Source organism: Passer montanus, unplaced genomic scaffold (assembly GCF_014805655.1).
Source record: "Passer montanus isolate IOZ18808 unplaced genomic scaffold, ASM1480565v1 scaffold161, whole genome shotgun sequence".
NCBI classification, from domain to species: domain Eukaryota; kingdom Metazoa; phylum Chordata; class Aves; order Passeriformes; family Passeridae; genus Passer; species Passer montanus.
In genome coordinates, this window is record NW_024363272.1 from 463,807 (window position 1) to 483,897 (window position 20,091).

At 68.8% G+C, this 20,091-nt stretch overlaps 4 protein-coding genes across 5 annotated transcripts in view; 3 read left to right on the forward strand and 1 right to left on the reverse strand.

Moving 5' to 3' along the window:
* DDN (dendrin) overlaps positions 1 to 1,888 on the forward strand; it is a 2,508-nt gene extending 620 nt beyond the window's left edge. The window contains exons 2-3 of one of the 2 annotated variants that reach the window (XM_039703261.1): positions 328 to 405; positions 498 to 1,888. In XM_039703261.1, coding sequence (XP_039559195.1) covers positions 344 to 405; positions 498 to 1,533 — 1,098 coding nt within the window. In that variant the 5' untranslated portion in view covers positions 328 to 343 and the 3' untranslated portion in view covers positions 1,534 to 1,888. Of the gene's footprint in view, positions 1 to 6; positions 406 to 497 lie in introns of those variants that run through there. The other variant, XM_039703259.1, reaches the window with a different exon arrangement.
* A 4,142-nt stretch (positions 1,889 to 6,030) lies between these two features.
* WNT1 (Wnt family member 1) lies at positions 6,031 to 9,162 on the reverse strand. The gene is made up of 4 exons (XM_039703267.1): positions 9,002 to 9,162; positions 8,483 to 8,736; positions 8,031 to 8,296; positions 6,031 to 7,785 (listed from the first exon to the last, which is right to left on the reverse strand). The coding sequence occupies exons 1-4, from the start codon at positions 9,100 to 9,102 to the stop codon at positions 7,297 to 7,299; spliced, it is 1,110 nt and encodes a 369-aa protein (XP_039559201.1). The 5' UTR covers positions 9,103 to 9,162; the 3' UTR covers positions 6,031 to 7,296.
* Positions 9,163 to 12,198: 3,036 nt separating this feature from the next.
* Positions 12,199 to 14,604, forward strand: ARF3 (ADP ribosylation factor 3). The gene is made up of 4 exons (XM_039703281.1): positions 12,199 to 12,405; positions 12,516 to 12,626; positions 12,705 to 12,829; positions 14,299 to 14,604. The coding sequence occupies exons 1-4, from the start codon at positions 12,258 to 12,260 to the stop codon at positions 14,458 to 14,460; spliced, it is 546 nt and encodes a 181-aa protein (XP_039559215.1). The 5' UTR covers positions 12,199 to 12,257; the 3' UTR covers positions 14,461 to 14,604.
* Positions 14,605 to 17,460: 2,856 nt separating this feature from the next.
* LOC120499502 (peptidyl-prolyl cis-trans isomerase FKBP11-like) lies at positions 17,461 to 19,195 on the forward strand. Its single transcript, XM_039703287.1, has 3 exons — positions 17,461 to 17,630; positions 18,052 to 18,117; positions 19,068 to 19,195. Exons 1-3 carry the CDS (start codon positions 17,514 to 17,516, stop codon positions 19,161 to 19,163), a joined length of 279 nt encoding a protein of 92 aa, XP_039559221.1. The 5' UTR covers positions 17,461 to 17,513; the 3' UTR covers positions 19,164 to 19,195.
* The last annotated feature ends 896 nt before the right edge of the window (positions 19,196 to 20,091 follow it).

Below are 20,091 nucleotides of genomic sequence, written 5' to 3' on the forward strand. Positions count from 1 at the left end.
GGGGGGGGGGGACACAAACACACACACGCCACACGACACCCCTGGGACGGCCGGTGAGGTCCCCACGGTGCGCCGGCCGCCCGGGGGTCAGCGTGGCCCGAGGTGGCACCGGGCGGGACACGGCGTCCCCGCGGGCACACGTGCGGCAGGTGGGTGCGCGTGGGTGGGCTGCTGGCCCCGCCGAGGCTCCGCCGAGCCCCCCGCCGCGGGGACCCCCCTCTCGGCCGGGGCCATGCTGGGGGGTCCGGAGAGGCGTGCGGGGCGCCTGCGGATCTGCGAGCGGACCAAGCTGGTGCTGGTGGAGATCGACACGGTGGCGTGTTGCAGCCCCGGTGCCACCGGCATGGCCGCGGGCTGCTGGCCCGAGCCCCCCTGGACCTACCGCCGCATCGCCGGGGAGTACGCGTGAGTGGGGACCGCGGGCTGGGTGAGGGAGGGGGGGGTTTCCATCCTGCTCCCCTCCCTCGCTCCCCTCACTCCCCCTCTCTGTCTTGCAGGTTCCTGGAGAAGCGCTTTGTGGCCGAGCTGGCCCCCCCCTGGCCCCCAGTGCCCTCCAACCCCCCTTGCCGCCTGCAGGACTTCACCACCCGGCCCCGGGTACCCCCCACCCCCTGCCCCCCGCGGCAGCTTGAGGGGGCAGTGCCAGGGGGCACTGGAGCCTGGGGGGGCCACCCCGTGCCCACGCCTCGGCCCCCGCTGTCGGGGGACAAGCTGGGCCCCCCCACCTACGAGGTGCACATGCAGCGGGTGCAGGCGGCCCACGCCCGCCGTGGGGGACCCCCCCCTTACATCGCCCCCCCCGCCTATGACGGTCCCCACCGCACCCTGCAGCTCCGCCCCCTGCGGGGACCCCGCAGCCCCCCGCCGGCTCCTCGGGCCCGGGGGGCTGTGCCGGGGGGCTGGAGCCACACGCTGCCCCGGGCGGCCACCGAGGCCAAGCACCGGTGGCCCCGTGGGACGCCGCTGTCCCCAGGCGGGCCTGGCACCCCCCGGCACTGCCAGACGCTGCCACGGGCATCAGCCGGCCGGGAGCGGGCACCGGGGCGCGGGAGGGGCCAGCGGGGGACGGGGGGACACGTCCTCATCGACGCCACCCGCGTGGTGGTCCGTGCCCAGTACGTGCCACCCCCGCAGCGACAGCAGGTCCGCTATGCCAGGGCATCCCTGGGGGGGCCTGGCACCCCTCCCCGCAGCCCTTCCGTGCCCCCCGGGGTTGGCAGCCCTCCTGCCGCGCCCTCGCCGCCCCGGGAGCCCCCCGGCAGCCCCCGCAGCCCGTGGCAGAGCCCGGGGGGCTGCGGGGGGCCCCGCGGGCGGCTCCCCCCGCGGCGGCCGGTGCTGTACGCCCAGGCGCTGCGAGAGGCCGTGTCCCGCATCCGCCGGCACACGGCGCCCGACTCGGACTCGGATGCCGAGGGCAGCGTGGGGGGCTCCCGGCAGCGGCTCTGCCGAGACCCCCGCGCCTACAGCAGCAGCAGCAGCAGCCTGGAGAGCACCGGAGCCCCCCCGGGCTCCGCCAGCCCCACCCCTGCCTGAGGGGCGGGGCTTGAATGGGTGTGGCGCTTATGGGGCGGGGCTTAGCGGGGTGTGGTTCTCAGGGGAGGGGCTTGGGTGGGGCTCGGGGCTGGAGTTCCCACGGGCTGACCCCAATAAAAGCTCCGCGATGCCGGTGTGCCGCCTCTGCCCCTGTTTGTGTGGGGTCGGGGGAGGGGGCATCACCTCCTCAGCAAGGTGTGTGGGCACGCCCCCGTGACATTCCCGGTGTCCGGACCCCTCCCCCGTTATGGTGCCGGGGTCAGTCGGAGGTCCCGGGTGTCCCGGCCGCCACCACAGTGCGTCACAACACGGGCAGGACGTGCCAGCCCCCCCCGTATCCCCCATAATTGTAGGTGAGCACAGCAGGGCTGGCCCTCGGCCACCGACCCCACGTCACGGCCGGGGGGGGACCCCGAGTGACTCACCCGGGGTGGGGGGGACTGTCCACTGTCTCCCCCCCCCCAAACAGCCGCCCCCTCTTAGTCACGCTGCGGGGGGGGGGAGGATCCCCGCGGCCCCAGGAAACCGCACAAATATCGTGTCCAATTTGCACGTTATTTAAAACCGGCTCCTCCCCCGCCCCCCGGCGCGACCCTGTCATTATGCCGGTGACACCGGCGCGGAGGTCACGGCACGGGGCAGCTGTCGCAGCAAGGCCACCCGGTAGGTTGGGGGGGCACCCCCGGGGCCACGTCACCCCATGTGTCCCCTGTCCTGGCGCGTGGCCGAGGTGGCATGGGAGTGCCACACCTGGGTCTGGCCTGAGCCACGATGACAACTGCAGCTCAGCCTGGCACAGGTGTGGTCCTGCACACGGTACGGTGGCACCTGGCACGGCTTGGCATGGCCTGGCACGGCACAGGAGTGTTGGCACGGTGTGGTGTGACCCACGTGCCTTGTCATGGATTGTCACAGATTGTCACGGCATGATGCAGCCTGCCACGGCCTGGCACAGTTTGGAACGTGGCTTGGTATGGCCCAGCAGGTCTTGGCACAGCTTGGTATAGCCTGGCACAGCTTGGCACGGGTCGGCTTGGCACAGCAGCCTGGCGTGGCTTGGCAAAGCCCAGAAGAGCCAAGCACAACTCAGCAGCCTTGGCACGGCTTTGAATGGCAAGGCACAGCTCAGAACAGCTCAGCGCAGCCTGGCAGAGCTTGGCACAGCCTGATACCACCTGAGACGGCACAGCACAGCTCAGCATGGCTCGGCAAAGCCCGGAACGCTTGGCACAGCCTGTTTGGCACAGCTCAGCACAGCTGGGCACGACTTGGCATATCTTAGCATAGCCTGGCATGGCTCAGTTTGGCACAGCACAGCTTCACAAAGGCCGGAACAACCCAGAACAGCTCTTTGCGATTTGGCACGGCTTGGCACAGGTTGGTATAACCTGGCACGGCTCGACACAAACTAACACAGCTTGGCACAGCCTGGTATAACCTGGCACGGCGCAGCACAGCGCGTCATGCCCCGGCTCGGCGCGGTGCCCGGCGTGGCGCGGGGTGTCCCAGACGCGGGGGCAGCGGCGCTGCCCTTCCCGTGGGATCAGCTCCTGCCCAAACCCGCTCCCCGCCGGGAAAATCACCTTCTAATTCGGGCTGCCCCGGCGCCAGCGCCTTCCCCCGGCACCCCCGGGGCACCCGCCGGGCCCCCGGACCCGCCGCAACCCGGGGACCCCCGGGGGCAGGGGGGGCTCAGCCCGTGCGGTGCCAACGCGTGGGACCGGGGGGTCCCTCCCGGTACCGGAGCCCCCGGAAAGGGACGCGTTGTCGCCCGTAGCCGCCAGATGTCGCCGCGCAGCCGGTGACCGAGCGCCCCGGGGGGCTCCGGGGGTCGCGCCTGTCCCGGGAGCGGTGCTGTGTCCCCAGAGAGCCGTCAGCCACGTGTGACACCCGCGCCGGTGCTGTCTGAGAGTCACTGCAGCCCTGCGTGTCACCCCGGGGAGCGGTGACCCTCGTGTGTCACCGGTGACAGTGGCGTGTCCAGCTCTGGCTGTGTTCCCAGTGACCCGCGTGTGTCGTGGGTGCTGCTGGTGTCTGAGAGCCTCGTGTGTCACTTGTGACAGCGGTGTCACCACAGACCTGTGCCCATGTGTGTGCTGCTGCTGTCCCCAGACAGCCGCGACCCGCGTGTGTCACTGGTGGTGACTGGCGTCCCCAGAGTGCCTCATGTGTCACTGCTGTTGGCAATGTCCCAAAGCAGCCACGTCCATGTATGTGCCAGCTCTGGCGGTGTCCCCAGCGAGCTGTGACCTGCGTGTGTCGCCGGTGACAATGGTGTCCCCAGAGCTCTGTGTCCGTGTGTGCGCTGCTGTTGGCGGTGTCCCCGACACGTGCGGCTGGCACTGGCCGTGCCACACCCCAGCAGCACTGTCCGTGTCCCCACAGCGCGGTGTCACCTGGTTCCCCGCCACCTTCCTGAGCGTCCCCAGCGTGTCCCTGTCCCAGCGTGTCCCTGTCCCAGCGTGTCCCCGTCCCAGCCCGCGGTGCCGGCTCTCCCAGGCCGCGCGAGGAGCCGGTGGGAAGGGTCCGGTGAATGCGGCATTGTTGCGCGGGGTTGGAGTCACAGATAATTACCTCAATTAGTTACAATGGCAGAGTAATAAATACAGGCTTAGCGGCTCCTTCCCCACTGCGGCTTCTCAGATTAATCCAGCCCGGGCGAGCGGAGCTGAAAGGATTGATGGACAATTCATTAAACCCGCCGAATGCCGCACAAGGCACCCGTGAAGGCCGGCGTTAGCCCCCGGCGGCTCCGCTTTGTCCCTAATTGTTCGTCTCGGGCATTGGTCACCTATCAGGGAGTGGGTGACGGCGACGGTCCCCCCGGGGCTGGCATGCCCGGGGATTAGAGGCCAGCGCTGCCACCGTTGCTGGGCGCGTTGGCCCCGCGCCGGAGGAATGCGGCGGATGGGAGGGGGCGGCCGGACAAGCCGGGAGCTGGCGGGACGTGGGTCCGCATGGACCGGAGGCGAGGGGAGCCGGGACGGGGCTGTGCCGCTGGTGATGGTGACAGGGGATGGGATGGGAGGGGATGGGGACGGTCCCGCAGGTGGGATGGGGCCACCTGAGGGTCTGGGCAGGTGGGCATAGCTCTGTCTGTCTGTCTGTCCTGTCATTCTGTTCTGCATTTCTGGAAATGACAAAGTCCTCCTGCCCCACCTTTCTGGGCACTGTCCTGTCCTGCACCCCCGGGAATGACACAATTCCCCTGTCCTGCACCCCTGGGCACTGTCCTGTCCTGCACCTCTGGGAATGACACAATTCCCCTGTCCTGCACCTCTGGGAATGACACAATTCCCCTGTCCTGCACCCCTGGGCACTGTCCTGTCCCTCTGTCTGCATTCTGGGAATGACACCATCCCTCTGTCCCACACCTCTAGGCATGGCTCTGTTCTGCATCTCTCTGTGTCGTCCTGTCCCTCTGACCAGAAACTTTGGGCATTGTCCTGTTTTTCTGTCCTGCACTTCGGGGAATGTCACCATCCCACTGTCCTGCACCCCTGGGCATGGCTCTGTCCCTCTGTCCTGCACCCCTGGGCTCTGTCCTGTCCCAGTGCCCCACATTTCTGAGAATGACATCTTTCCTCTGTCCTGAAAGCAGCCCTGTCCCTCTGTCCTTCACTTCCGTGTGTCATCCTGTCTCTCTGTCCCACACCCCCAGGCAGAGCCCCCTGCACCCCATCCCTGAACAGGGCTGGGGTTGTCCCAGCCCTCGGCAGACCCAGCTTGTGGCCACCATCCAGCTGTTCCCAGCTGTGACAGCCTGCTGCAGGATGGCACCGCCTCTCCCTGGCCCTGCTCTGGCCCACAGCAGCTATTTCCAGCACCCAGGAATATTTGTCCAAGCCGGGGAGGTCTGTGCCCCGTGCCCAGGGTGCCCCTGCCCACCCGGGGGTCGCGGCTGCCCGAGGTGCCCAGCAGGACACACAGGAAAAGCTGAGTAACAGAGGTGACTTATAAGAATGTCATTATCTATATTCCTGACTCCTACCGCAGGAAAACAGGCTATTTTCATGCTGAAGCAGGAGCAGAATTTAGCAGGCAGATAACCCGGCAGGCGGGAGATGCTCGGAGGGTTATTTCGGGCTGTGTTCCTTTCCAGGCGTTTTCCTTGCCTTTTGGTATTTTATTCTCCACGCTGGGCTGTGTTTTGACCTTGGCGCGGGCAGCGGGGGCCCCCAGGGTGTTTTTCCCCCCCTCCTTTGAGTCTAAACATCAACTTTTCCACTATCGGCTCCGCGGGATATTTCGGGTGGTGGCAGCGTCATCCCGCAGCCTTTGATGCGGCGCAGCCTCAGGGGCCCCGAGAGGTTCCCGGCTCTGGGGGGGGAGCCCGGGCTGGGGGGACCCCCGGGACAGGTGGGCACCGGGCTGGGGGTCCCCCAGACACAGAGAGGGAGGTTTTGATGTCCCCAAGTGTGAAGTCACGGTGCAGGGGGGATGTGTGGACCCTGTGCCCACCGCAAGGGTGCCCATCATGGGGGGATGCCCGTCCCAGAAGGATTCCCTTCCCAAGGATGCCCCTTCTGGGGATATGCCCACCCCTTTGGGGTGCTTATCCCAGGGAAAAACCCATCTCAGGGCATGTCCTGCATGCTGAATTCCCATCCCGGTGGGGAGGACTGTCCCAAGAGGATGCCCATTGTGACGGGATGCCCATTCCAGAGGGATACCCATCCCGAGGAAAGCCTGTCCCAGAGAGATGCCCATCCCAGGAGGATTTCCATGCCAGCAGAACACCTGCCAACCACGGAGCTGCACCCCCTCTTTGCCACAACATTTCTCTTGTGGTCACGCACGGATGTAGGGCTGTTTGTGGGGCCAGTGGCCACCTCTGCCCCCTCTGGCCCCTGCCCCGGTAACCCCGGTGCCCTCCCCCGGCCCTGCTTTTCCCCCGGAGCCGAGGGGAGCCGTCAGCCCCGGCCGGTAGCGGTGATGGACGATGCTCATTCCCTGTCTGTCGTCTTGTACCTCCCGGGGCCGCTCCCAACTCCCGGCCTCGGCGGCACCAGCCCGACCGCCCCGGCAAATTCCAGCATCGGAGATGCTGCAGTCAAGGTGCCATGGTGATGGGCGCCGCAGCCGTGGGGATGGACGTCCCGGCCGGGAGCGGCGGCAGGAATGGCTGCGATGGAGACGGGCACAGCGGGAGGAGGAAGGGGGTCTGCGGGGAGGGGATGGCAGAGAGCGGAGTGAAGGAGGAGGAAGATGGACAGAGAGCAGCCGGAGAGGCTGATGGATGTGGAATGGGGAGGTGAGGGGATGGAGAAGTGATGGATGGACAGATGGATGTGGACAGCACAGTTTGGGGTACATTGGTGTCCCCCCAACAGCTCATCCCCTCCTTCCCCCAGCCCCCCCAGACAAAAATCAGGGCAGGACTGATAAAAATATATTCTTTATTCTTCTCTAAAGGCTATCAATGACACCTGTAACAAAGCATCATTATTATTATTAATTATTATTAATTATTATTATCTTTAATTATAAAAAACAGGGCCTGGGGCCAGCGAAGCAGGGTGGGGGCGGCAGCACCAAACCGTCCACAATAAATATTTTATTTACAGCAAGAAGTGACCCCGTGGAGCCGGGGAGTGGCCGGGAAGGTGCTTGGCACTGAGCCCACCCACGGCAGGATGGGGGTCCCTAGGACACATCCACCCCCCCACCCATAGGTGCCTTCAATCCAGCCGGGCACCCGTCATGGGGGGCGTGTGGCGCAGACCCCCTCCGGGGCTGGGCAGGGTGGTCCCGGGGTGCAGCTCACAGGCACTCGTGCAGCACCTGGGTGTTGGTGCAGTTGAGGCAGCTGACGTGGCAGCACCAGTGGAAGGTGCAGTTGCAGCGCTCGGTGACGCGCTGGGTGCGCGTGCGGTACCCGCGCCCGCAGCACAGCAGCTCGCAGCCGTCCAGCCCCGGCGAGGAGCTGTTGCAGAACCTCCCGGCCGTGCCCGCCGTGCCCATCTTCCCGCTGTAGGTGCAGAAATTGGGGGATTTCTCGAAGTAGACGAGGTCGTGGGGCGAGGGGGGCTTGTGGGCCGGGTTCTCGGGCTCCAGGTGATGCAGCTCCACCCGCGACGCCCGGTTGCTGCCCTTGTTGCCGTAGATGACGCGGGAAGCGCCGTCAAAGCGATCCTTCAGGACGTCGCCCACGGCACGGAAGGTGGGCAGGCGCATCCAGCAGGTGCGGACAGTGCAGGAGCCCGACATGCCGTGGCACTTGCACTCCTGGCGCATCTCCGAGAAGACCGTCTGGAAGGAAAGGGGAATTTTGGGCCCTGTGAGGAGCCTGGGACCCCCCTGGGGACCACCGTGCTCCTACACCCCTCGTTCCTGCAGTGTCACATCTCTTGGGCATCACTTGTCCCAAAGATAAGTGTGAAACTCAACTCCAGCTGTTCCCAACAGACACGTGGGAACAGGCTGAAGGTCTTGGTGGCCGTGCTCATCTCTGTGCCCACCCCCCCGTGCCCTCACCAAGCCCCCAGTGCCCTCACCATGCGCCCGGCCTCGTTGTTGTGCAGGTTCATGAGGAAACGCAGGTCCCGGCCCTTCTCACTGGAGTCCACAAACTCCCTCCCAAAGAGGCGACCGAAGTCGATGTTGTCACTGCAGCCCCCCCAGTGCCAGTCAGGGCCCCCAGGGCCACGGCGCCGGTAGTCACAGGTGCAGGACTCGATGGACCCCTCCGAGCACGACCGGGCCACCGAGTGCGTGACACCGGCACTGGTGATGGCAAAGATGAACGCTGTCTCCCGGCAGCCTGTGGAGGGAGCGGGGCCTCAGGGTGCTGCCAGGATGGGGAGGGGGTACCCACTGGCACCCCCAACCCTCCATCACGATGGGCTGGTGACGCCCCGTGACAAACCAGGGGTGTTTTGACGAGCATCCCAACTTGGGGGTGTGTGGAGGAGGTGTGGGGACCCCCCGTGCTGACCCCCAGCCTCACCCCGGTTGACGATTTTGCCGAAGATGTTGGGGCCCTGGGAGGTGGGACAGTTCCAGCGGCGGTTGCGGAACTGCCACTTGCACTCCTTGATGGCAGTCTGGAGGCCGGAGCTGACGCTGTGCAGGATGCCGGGGTTCTGCCGGATCAGCTTGCGCTGCTTTCGGCTCAGCAGCTGCAGGCTGGGGTCCAGCACCAGCTGCACGTTCTTGGAGTCTGTCAGCAGGTTGGTGGACGAGGCCACGTTGATGATGCCCCTGCGGCACAGGTGGGGACGGTCACCACTAGCGGGGGGTCCCCAGCGCCTCCCTCCTCACCTCAGCCTCCCCGCAGGCTCCTCGGTGCCACCGCAGCATCCCCTGCAGGGATCCCAAACGGGGGTCGCAGCCCTGTGTCCCCCCACACGCCCCATCCCCGCGCACAGGGCAGTCCCCGCTGTGCCCGTGCCAGCCCCGCCCTCCCGCCTCACCACCCCGCTGCCACTGCCGGTACCAGTGCCGGTGCCGGTGCTGTCCGACTCACCACCACCGCCCGCTGTTGTTCACTGCCAGCGTGTTGGAGAGGGAGGAGAGGGCCAGAGCCCAGAGTGCCCGGAGCGCCAGCCCCAGCGCGGCGGCGCGCATGGCTCCGGCCCCGGGAGCCCCGGCAGAGTGCGCGGGCGAGCGGCCGTCCCGGTATTTATGGTGCCGCAGAGCCCCCGGCCCGGCCGCTACATCCACGCGTGTTTCCGGACGCGCGGGGCGGCTCCGAGACGAGGACGGCCGCGGGGAGCGCCGGGCGGGCGCGGCGTCGGGGGTGCGGTGCCCAGCGCCCGCTGACCGGGTCCCGGAGCGCGGCGTCGGGCGCTCCGTTGGCGGCGCCGCTCCTGGGGACCCGGTGCTCCGCACTCTGCGCTCGGTACGCGGTGTCGGTACCGCTGCTGGTTCTCGGCGGTCCGTGCGCGGTACCCAGCGCCGCTGGTCGGTACCGGCAGCTCCCCGGGGAGCCGGCAGGGCTGGACTCGGCTCGGCGCGGCGGGTGCACAGCGCTCAGCACCCGGGAGCATCTTCCAGCCCCTTCCCTCTTATAGGGGCGGCGCGGAGGGTCCCCGTGGGCCGGTCCCGCCGCGCGGGGCCTCCCCGCGTCCTCGCCCTAACAATGGGGAGCGGCGGAGCTGCGGCATCTCTTACGGGGCGGCGGGAGCGGCGGCGCCGGGGCTGTCCGTCACGGCCCGGATTAGCCCGGCGGGTGGCTGCGCCCCGGCCCCGTGCCCAGAGCTCCCGGCTGCCGCCCCCCGCCTTCCCCGCCGTCCCGCGCGCACGTTCTACCGGCACCGGCCCGCGACAGCTCCCGGCACAAGGAGGAGCTGCTCCCGGAATAACCCGGGACGGCCCCGGACGGCTCCGGGCGCACGGGGGAACGGGGATAGCCCGGGATGTCCCGGGACAGCGCGGGGTGCACAGGGGCAGCAGTGGCGGGATCTCCCGGGACAGTCCCGGGCGCACGGGGGAGGCAGAGCTCCGTGACAGCCCAGGGCGCACGGGGACAACAGTCCCGGGAAAGCCCGGGGACACCGTCCTAGTGTCACGACGTGCTGTCCCCAGGCTCGTGGACCGTCGAGGCTACCGGGCGCCCCTCCGGAGCCCACGGAGCCCTCTCCGGTTCTAGTCCGTGCCCGGCGGGACGGGGCTACAGCCTCCTCCAGCCGCTCGAGCCCGGGTTGTCCCGGGCTGTCCCGGCGGCACCCCGGAGCCCCGCGGACACCCACGGTGTCTACAACCCGCGTGGGTACGGCACGGCCCCGCACGGCTCCCGTTGCCCCCGAGCGCCCAGTCTGGGCCGGTACCCGGTGTCGGAGGTAGGGACGGACCGGGGGTGGAGGGATTGAGGGACGGGGGATAGAAGGAAGGGCAGGGGGTGCTCGGACGCTGGCGGGAGGCGGCCTGCCGTGCCCACGGGCAGAACACGGGCACGCAGGGCTGGTGCTGGCCCGGACAAGACTGTCCCCGCCATCCCCGCCCGGGCCGGTGGTCGGTGGGTGTGAAGTCCCCAGCGCGGGGCCTGACGGGCCGGGGGGCTTGAGCTGAGTCCCCCGTTGGGGCGGGAACCGGGGGGGGTAATCCCCCGGCCGCGGTTTCCCCGGACCAGTCATGCGGGGCCGGATTAGCCCCGCTGGCCCGTCACGGCCCGGGGCCGCCGCTCACCGCTTTAATTCAGGGACGGACAAAGCCCGGGACGGCGGCGGGGGTGGGGGGCTCGCACCGGCACCCACCCGCACCCCTTCCCCCGGCCCGGGAGGAACCCAAGGCCGACCCGGGGACTGCTCCAGCACGGCGCTCCCGCCTCCCCCGCCCCGGTTCCCGGCCGGGCCGGGCCGTGTCCACGCCCTCGGGCCTCCGCCCCGTCGGGGCTCCCGGGGCTGAGGTCAGCGGCCGCGGGGAGGCCCCGGGGCGCGGCTGGGAGGGCCCTGCCCGGGGCTGTGCCACCAGCGGCGGGGCGCAACCACGGCCCTCACCTCCCCCACTCCATCCCGGGACCCTCCGGGCCCTCGCACTCCGTGCCCGCTGTCCCGGGCCCCAGTTCCCCCCATCCTCCGTTCTGCAGCCCACGGCGGCACGGCGGCACGGTGCTCGGGATCCCCCCAGTCCCGGGGTGCCGCTGGAATAGTTCCCGCAGCCGTCGGGGCGGCCGGTGCTGCCCGGTGCCCCCGGGGTGGCCGCCGGTACCTGCCGGGGAGAGGGGGGCATCCGTCCCGTGGCGCTGAGCAGGGACGGACAAGCGGACAACGGGGACAGACGGACGTGGGAAGAACCCGCGGGTTCCCCGCGCCCGGTCCCTGCCCCTGCCCTGCCTGCGAACACCGGGGTATCCTCCGTACCGACGATACCGGCACGGTGCGGGGGTGCTCAGCCTGTCCCCCCGTGACGGTGCGGGGGTCCCCGTTCCCCGTGAAGCACAGGGACCCCCCCCGGTCGGGACTCTGCCTCCCCGGTGCTCATGGCGGGGGCGGAAAACCCGGGACCCCGCTCTCCCCACGCTCCCACCCCGCCCCGCCGGTGCGGCTCCCCTTCGGTCGGGGCTCTGCCGGTCCCGGTGCCGCCAGAACCGGGCTGATGGCGGGGGGGACACGGGGACTCCCCCTCAGAGCGCCCCCCCCGCACTGCTGCAGCCGTTGCCATGGTAACGCCCCGCGGTTCTCGCCATTGCCCCCCCCCGCCGTTCCCCGCGCGCGCCCCCGGTCCCGGTGGGGGGGGGGGGGGGGGGGGGGGGGGGGGGGGGGGGGGGGGGGGGGGGGGGGGGGGGGGGGGGGGGACCGGTGGGGGGGGGGGCGGGGGCGCGGGGGCTGCGCACGCTGCGGGGGAAGGGGCGCGCTGCGGTGCGGGGGGGGGGGCGATGGGGACCTCCCCCTCCGGCGAGGCTGCGGTGATGGGGGCATGGTGCGGAGGAGGGGTTGGATCCGGGGGCTCTGCTGCCCTCGAGGAGGGCGACAACCGTGCCTCAGTTTCCCCCAGCGCAGCGCCCTGGGCTGTCCTTTTGCAGGGGTGCAGCATCCCCATCTTTGCAGCCAAACCGAGCTGCACGCACAGACACCCCCGTGCAGTGCGTGGCCCCCTCCCCAGCCCCTTGCCGGGGGTCCCCCAAGCCCTGCATCCCCCCAGGACATCCCCAATTCCTGCAGACCCCCCCCACCACCAAGCACGGGGGACCCCTCAGCTCCACCCCTGCAGATTTCAGGGCCTCCCCCAGCCTGCCCCATGCCCCCGCAGGATCCGGCCTCAGAGCCAGCGCCGCCGTCACCATGGGCAACATCTTCGGGAACCTGCTGAAGAGCCTGATTGGGAAGAAGGAGATGCGGATCCTGATGGTGGGGCTGGACGCTGCTGGGAAGACCACCATCCTCTACAAGCTCAAACTGGGGGAGATCGTCACCACCATCCCCACCATCGGTGGGTGGGGTTGCGGGGCCACTAAGCAGAGCCCGCTGCCCATCTGGGCTCCTTTGAAGGGGCTGGTGGCTCCGCGTGCCTCAGTTTCCCTCCGCTGTCGCTCCCCGCAGGGTTCAACGTCGAGACAGTGGAGTACAAGAACATCAGCTTCACCGTGTGGGACGTGGGTGGGCAGGACAAGATCCGGCCCCTCTGGAGGCATTACTTCCAAAACACCCAGGGTAGGTGTCCGAGGGGACGGCGTGGGGGCACTCGGGGTGGCACCAGGGAGCCCTGACGGTGCCCGCTGCTCCCTCCAGGGCTGATCTTCGTGGTGGACAGCAACGACCGGGAGCGGGTGAACGAGGCGCGGGAGGAGCTGATGCGGATGCTGGCGGAGGATGAGCTGAGGGACGCCGTGCTCCTCGTCTTCGCCAACAAGCAGGTGGGTCTGGGGGTGGGGAGAGCCTCGTGGGGGGCTGAGACATCCCCCGGTGTCAGGGCAGCTGGCTGGGGTAGGGCTCGCTGTGGCATCAAGGCTGGTGTTGGAGTGGCTGTGTGACAGAGGCACGTCTGTGCTTGTGGCACCAGGGATGGTGCTGGGCACCAGGGTCATTCCCATCACACCAGGGATGGTGCTGGGCACCAGGGTCATCCCACTGGCACCAGGGATGGTGGTGGCCCCAGGGCCATCTCCAGGACACCAGGGATTGTGGTGGCCCCTGGGACCAGTCCCATGGCACCAGGGATGGTGGTGGCCCTGGAGCCATCCCAGTGACACCAGGGATGGTGGTGGGCTCCAGGGCCATCCTCAGGACACCAGAGGTTGTGGTGGCCCTCAGGGCCATCGCTGTGACACCAGGGATGGTCGTGGCCCTAGAGCCATCCCCATGAACCCAGGGATGATTGTGGCCCCCAGAGCCATCCCAGTGGCACCAGGGATGGTGGTGGCTCTCAGGGCCATCCCCGTGACACGAAGGATTGTGGTGGCCCCAGGGCCATCCCTGTCACACCAGGGATTGTGGTGGCCCCTGGGACCAGTCCCATGGCACCAGGGATGGTGGTGGCCCTGGAGTCATCGCTGTGACACCTGGAATAGTGGTGGCCTCAGGGCTATCCCCATGACACCAGGGATGATGGTGGCCCTGGAGCCATCCCCGTGGCGCCAGGGATGGTGGTGGCCCTCAGGGCCATCCCTGTGACACGAAGGATTGTGGTGGCACCAGGGTCATCCCCGTGGCACCAGGGATGGTGGTGGCCCCTGGAACCAATCCCATCAGGGCCATCCCCGTGGCACCAGGGATTGTGGTGGCCCCTGGGACCAGTCCCATGGCACCAGGGATGGTGGTGGCCCCTGGAACCAATCCCATGCCACCGTGGATGGTGGTGGCCCTGGAGTCATCGCTGTGACACCAAGGATGGTGGTGGCTCTCAGGGTCATCCCAGTGGCACCAGGGATGGTGGTGGCCCTAGGGTCATCCCCATCACACCAGGTATTGTGATGGCCCCTGGAACCAATCCCATGGCACCAGGGATGGTCATGGCCCCTGGAGCCATCCCTGTGACACCAGGGATGGTGGTGGCCCTCAGGGCCATCCCTGTGACACGAAGGATTGTGGTGGCCCCAGGGTCATCCCGGTGGCACCAGGGATGGTGGTGGGCACCAGGGATGGTGGTGGCCCCAGGGCCATCCCCATGGCACCAGGGCTGGTCTTTAACACACTCTGGCCACCCCTGTGGTGTCAGGGCTGGAGTGTCACCTCCCCGTGTCCCATTTCCACTCCTTCCTGTCGCATCAGGGCTGATGATGGTGCCCTGTGGCAGAGTTGTGCCCACCCCCATGGCATCAGGGCTGGTGCCAGCCCCCGTGGAGGGGTTGTGTGTCACCTGTGTGACCTGCCTTGTGTGCTGCAGGACCTGCCCAACGCCATGAACGCAGCGGAGATCACGGACAAGCTGGGGCTGCACTCCCTGCGCCACCGTAACTGGTACATCCAGGCCACCTGTGCCACCAGCGGGGATGGGCTCTACGAGGGCCTCGACTGGCTCGCCAACCAGCTCAAGAACAAGAAGTGAGGGGGGTCCCCCCCTGTGCCCCCCTGGGCCGTGCCAGGGCCCCCCCCGGCCGCCCCCTCCCTGCCCCGGTTGGGTTTTGCTTTCTTCTGGCACCGGTTGCTGTGGGGTTTTCTCGCCTTTTTTTGGGGTCCCCCTGGTTCCCCTCGGATCTCGTGTGTGCGTGCGTGGAATTAGAGCTCTATATAACGCCCAGGGGGGCAGGGGCAGAGCCCCGGGAGGGTGGGCTGGGGGCTGGGGGGGAGGGGGGCCACCTCAGCACTGCCCTGCCTGGGGGGGCCGGGGACACCCCGTCCCCATGCATGTCCCTGCACCCCTCGCCTTCCTCTGGACCAAATGTGGGGGCAGCAGGGCCGTGGGGGGGATTTGGGACTATACACCTCCCCCTCCCTCTCAGCACCCCCCTCCCGGCCCCGTGTGGCCCCCCCCAGGGCATTCCACACGTCCCCAGCCCCCCCATGTCACTTCGAGGCAGGTCTCCTTCCCGCAGCGTGACCCTCGCAGAGGTGGGGGGGGACAACACAAGGCTGCCAGCACCTCTGTGGTCCCCCTGGCCGTGCCCCCCTCCTCGCCCTGGCCACCTGCCCCCTCCCCCCCCATGCCAGCATAGTGATTGTATGTCCCTGCCCCTCACGGACGGACAGTGTCCCCCCCCCACGCCCTGCCCGGCCCCCCTGCGCCTGAGACGGTGGGTGACCTCCCCTGACCCCCCCCTTGGATATTAAACATGTTTTATGTAGCTCTGCCCCTCGTCTCTTCTTCCACAGCCCCCCACCCCCCCCAGCGTGGGGGTCCCGCGGAGGGGACGGTGATGGACAGCCCTGGGCTGGCTTTAATTAGAAAGAGCGTAACGGGGAGGGGGGGTGGGGGGTGTGAGGTGGGGCTGGCAGGGGGCGAGGGGGCCCCCCCCTCCTTCCCAGGCTCATCTTTAGGGGAATATTGGATGAAATGGTAAATCCCATTAGTGCTAATCCCAGCTGGGGCGTGGGGACGGTGCCAGCGCTGGGATGGGCGCGAGTGGGACTCGGCCCCCCCCTGCCACCCCTCCCCATGTCACCCCCCCGCAGGGGTTAAGGGGGACTGAGTGGCATTTGGGGCTGGCACTGCCATCCCATCGCCGTGTCCTCTGGACTGGTGGCTGGGGGGCTCTCGGCCGTGTCTGTGACACTGGGGGGCTGTGGTGGGGGCTCCCTGGTGGCCGGGAGCTGCAGAGCCAGCGCCAGGGCCCAGAATGGGGTGACCAGGACCCAGCACCCCAAAATGGGGTGACCAGAGCCAGCGCCAGGGCCCAGAATGGGGTGACCAGGGCTCCCCAGTGGTTTGGGGGCTGTGGAGGTGACATGGGGGTGCTCCAGCGCAGGTGACCAGGGCTCCCTACTGGGTTGGGGGCCATGGAGGTGACGTGGGGAGCTCCAGTGCAGGTGACAGATGTCCCACAGTGGGTTGGGGGCCATGGAGGTGACATGGGGGAGCTCCAGTGCAGGTGACACATGTCCCACAGTAAGTTGGGGGCCATGAGGGTGACATGGGGGAGCTCCAGTGCAGGTGACACATGTCCCACAGTGGGTTGGGGGCCACGGAGGTGACATGGGGGTGCCCCAGTGCAGGTGACCAGGGCTCCCCAGTGGGTTGGAGGCTGTGGAGGTGACATGGGGGTGCCCCAATGCAGGTGACCAGGGCTCCCCAGTGGGTTGGAGGCTGTGGAGGTGACATGGGGGAGCTCCAGTACAGGTGACACATGTCCCACAGTGGGTTGGGGGGCCATGAAGATGACATGGGGGTGCTCCAGTGCAGGTGACACATGTCCCCCAGTGAGATGGGGGCCATGGGGGTGCTCCAGTGTGGGTGACCCGTACCCCACAGTGGGTTGGGGGCCACAGAGGTGACATGAGGGGTGCTCTAATGCAGGTGACACGTGTCCCACAGTGGTTTGGGGGCCATGAAGATGACATGGGGTGCTCCAGTGCAGGTGACCCGTGTCCCACAGTGACCTGGGGACCATGGATGTGACATGGAGGAGCCGCAGTGGGGATGGCCGGGGGGCTCTGGGAGCTCCATCGCGGGGCTCACTGTGGCTGCCCGGGGCTCCCCGGTGGGCGGGAGCAGCGGGGCCGGCACCGACGCGTTCCCACCGGCCGGACCGACGGCTTTGTGTGGTGGGGGCTGACCCGGCGCCCCTAATCCCATTAGCGGCCCGGGCCCAGCCGCCAGCCCGGCTTCCCCACCTCTCGGCAACCGAGGCTGGTATGTGGGTGCGCCGGTGGGGCCGGCGTGCCGATGCCGTCGTCCGGGAGCTGCACCCGGCCTCAACGCCGTCACCGTCCCGGAGCGGCACCGGGGACACCGACGGGGCCATCCCCGCGGGCACGGGGTGGGAAATCCCGGGTGTGACCCCGCCGGACCGGGGGGATTCCCTGTGTTCCCAGCTCTGCCCTAAGGGCTGGGTGTCCCCAGGGATGGGTTCGGTCCCACCGGGCTCCAGCCGGCCCGCGGGACCCCAGCCCGGGCTCGGGGCTCGGTTTGCCTCGTCCTGCGCTGCCGGGGCTGGAAGAGCCGCAGAGGTGCGAGGAGAAGGAATGAGCTGGACCCGCGGGGGGCTGCAGGAGGGTTCTGGACCCGGGGAGGGGTCCCGGTCCCCGGTGGGTGCCGGTTTCCCCGGGCTGTGCTGCCGCCTGCCGGCACCGGCGGCGCCAGGACTCCGGGGGCTGCACCCAACCGGAGCCTGGGACGCGACCCCCGGCCCGGACCCCCGCCCGGACCCTCCGTTTCACACCCCCGACCCTCACCGGGAACCCCCGCTCGGTGTGGGCCGAAGCCACCGGGACGGTCCCGGGCAGGGGCGGACTCCGGTGCCCACCGGGGTCCCCACGGAGCGCAGAGCCCGCGTGGCACCGGGCACCGAGGCAGCGGCGGGTGCTGAGCATCCGCGGGGGCCCGGAGGAGACGCCGGTGCCCGTCCCGGGGCCGGTCTCGGTGCGGGGGCGGTCCCGAGGGCGGGGCCCGAGGTGGGGGGCGGTCCCGGTCCCGGTGCCCGTTCCTCCGCCGCCGGCCCGGCCATGCCGTTCCCCGCCGCGCTGCTCTTCTTGGCACTGCTGCTGCCGCCGCCGCCGCTCTCCCGCGCCGCCGAGAGCGAAACCGAAACCGGCGCCCGGGAGCTACGGCTGGAAACCATCGTGAGCGCGGGGGAAACGGGGGAACCGGGGCTGCGCGGGAGGCACCGGGCACCGGGGAGCCACGCGGCCCCGTTGGGCAGGCAGCTGAGACCGGGACGGGACCGGCGGGACTCGGGGCACCGGCGGGATGGTGCCGCTCGGGGGGCACCGGGGAGCCCGGCCTGGGCACGGGGCGGGAGGAAGCACCGGGAGGCCCGGGCTGCGGCGGGGGGGAGCCACGGGGCACCGGGAGGAGCGGGCTGCGATGGCAGGGCGGCGGGAGGACCGGGCTGTGGCGGAAGAAGGCGGCGCAGCGAGGACGGGGGGGCCCCGGTTGGAGTTCGGCTCTCGGGGCGCGCTCGGGGGTCCCGTGGGCGCGGGGGCTGCGCGGAGCCCGAGGGGAGGGGGTCCCGTCCCGGCTCCCCGTGACTCCCCGTTGCAGGTGGGACCCCCCGAGGGCTGCACGGAGCTGTCGGCGCCGGGGGACACGGTGCACATCCACTACACGGTGCGCGGCGGGAGGAACACGTCAGCACTGCGCTGCGGCGGGCGGGGCACGGGCACCGGCACCGGCACCGGCACCGGGGCGGTACCGGGGGTGGTACCAGGCTGGGAAATGGGGCGGTACCGGGGTGGAAGCGGAGTGAGCGTAGGGGTGGTGGCGGGGTGGGCACGGGGGCTGGATGAGGGGATGGTGCCAGTGAGACTGGCATGGGGACAGGTCCAGGATGGGCTCTGGGTGGCACCTGGAGTGGCGCAGGGGTGACACTGGGGCTGGGACAACGCCAGGATGGGCATGGCTGGCTCTGGGATCAGCCTGAGGATTAACTTGGGATGGCACAGGGACTGAGAGTGGGGGACAATGTCCCAGGGTGGCACGGAGTGTACCGGGACTGGGATCAGGGGTGGCACAGGGATTGGGATCAGCACAGGGATGGCACACGGATGGCACAAGGACTGGGATCAGCACAGGGGTGGCACAGAGGAGAACTGGGATCAGCACAGGGATGGCACAGGGGGGCTGCAGGGACTGGGATCAACACAGGGATGGCACAGGGATTGGGATCAGGGGTGGCACAGGGACTGGGATCAGCACAGGGATGGCACACGGATGGCACAAGGACTGGGATCAACACAGGGATGGCACAAGGACTGGGATCAGCACAGGGGTGGCACAGGGATTGGGATCAGGGGTGGCACAGGGACTGGGATCAGCACAGGGATGGCACAAGGGTGGCACAGGGATTGGGATCAGCACAGGGATGGCACAGGGACTGGGATCAGCACAGGGATGGCACAGGGAGGCCGCAGGGACTGGGATCAGCACAGGGATGGCACTGGGAACACGCAGGGACTGGGATCAGCACCACAGCAGCACTGGGAACACGCTGGCAGCCACATGGAGAAGGTGCCACCCAAGGGTGCCCGTGGCAGTGACCGCGGCCGTGCCCCCCACAGGGCAGCCTGGAGGATGGCCGGATCATCGACTCCTCACTGAGCCGGGACCCCCTGCAGGTGGAGCTGGGCAAGCACCAAGTCATCCCTGGTGAGTGAGGGGCTCAGGGGGAGCGGGCTGGGGGCTCACCAGGGTAACCCCACCAGCCCACCCACCCTGAGCACAGGGATGGCACAAGGGTGGCACAGGGATTGGGATCAGCACAGGGATGGCACAGGGACTGGGATCAGCACAGGGATGGCACAGGGAGGCCGCAGGGACTGGGATCAGCACCACAGCAGCACTGGGAACACGCTGGCAGCCACATGGAGAAGGTGCCACCCAAGGGTGCCCGTGGCAGTGACCGCGGCCGTGCCCCCCACAGGGCAGCCTGGAGGATGGCCGGATCATCGACTCCTCACTGAGCCGGGACCCCCTGCAGGTGGAGCTGGGCAAGCACCAAGTCATCCCTGGTGAGTGGGATGGCACAAGGGTGGCACAGGGACTGGGATCAGCACAGGGGTGGCACAGAGGAGAACTGGGATCAGCACAGGGATGGCACAGGGACTGGGATCAGCACAGGGATGGCACAGGGATGGCACAGGGATTGGGATCAGCACAGGGATGGCACAAGGGTGGCACAGGGATTGGGATCAGCACAGGGATGGCACAGGGACTGGGATCAGCACAGGGATGGCACAGGGAGGCCGCAGGGACTGGGATCAGCACCAGAGCAGCACTGGGAACACGCTGGCAGCCACATGGAGAAGGTGCCACCCAAGGGTGCCCGTGGCAGTGACCGCGGCCGTGCCCCCCACAGGGCAGCCTGGAGGATGGCCGGATCATCGACTCCTCACTGAGCCGGGACCCCCTGCAGGTGGAGCTGGGCAAGCACCAAGTCATCCCTGGTGAGTGAGGGGCTCAGGGGGAGCGGGCTGGGGGCTCACCAGGGTAACCCCACCAGCCCACCCACCCTCACCCCGCTCTGTCACAGGTCTGGAGCAGAGTCTGCTGGACATGTGTGTGGGGTAAGCGTGGATGGGGGAC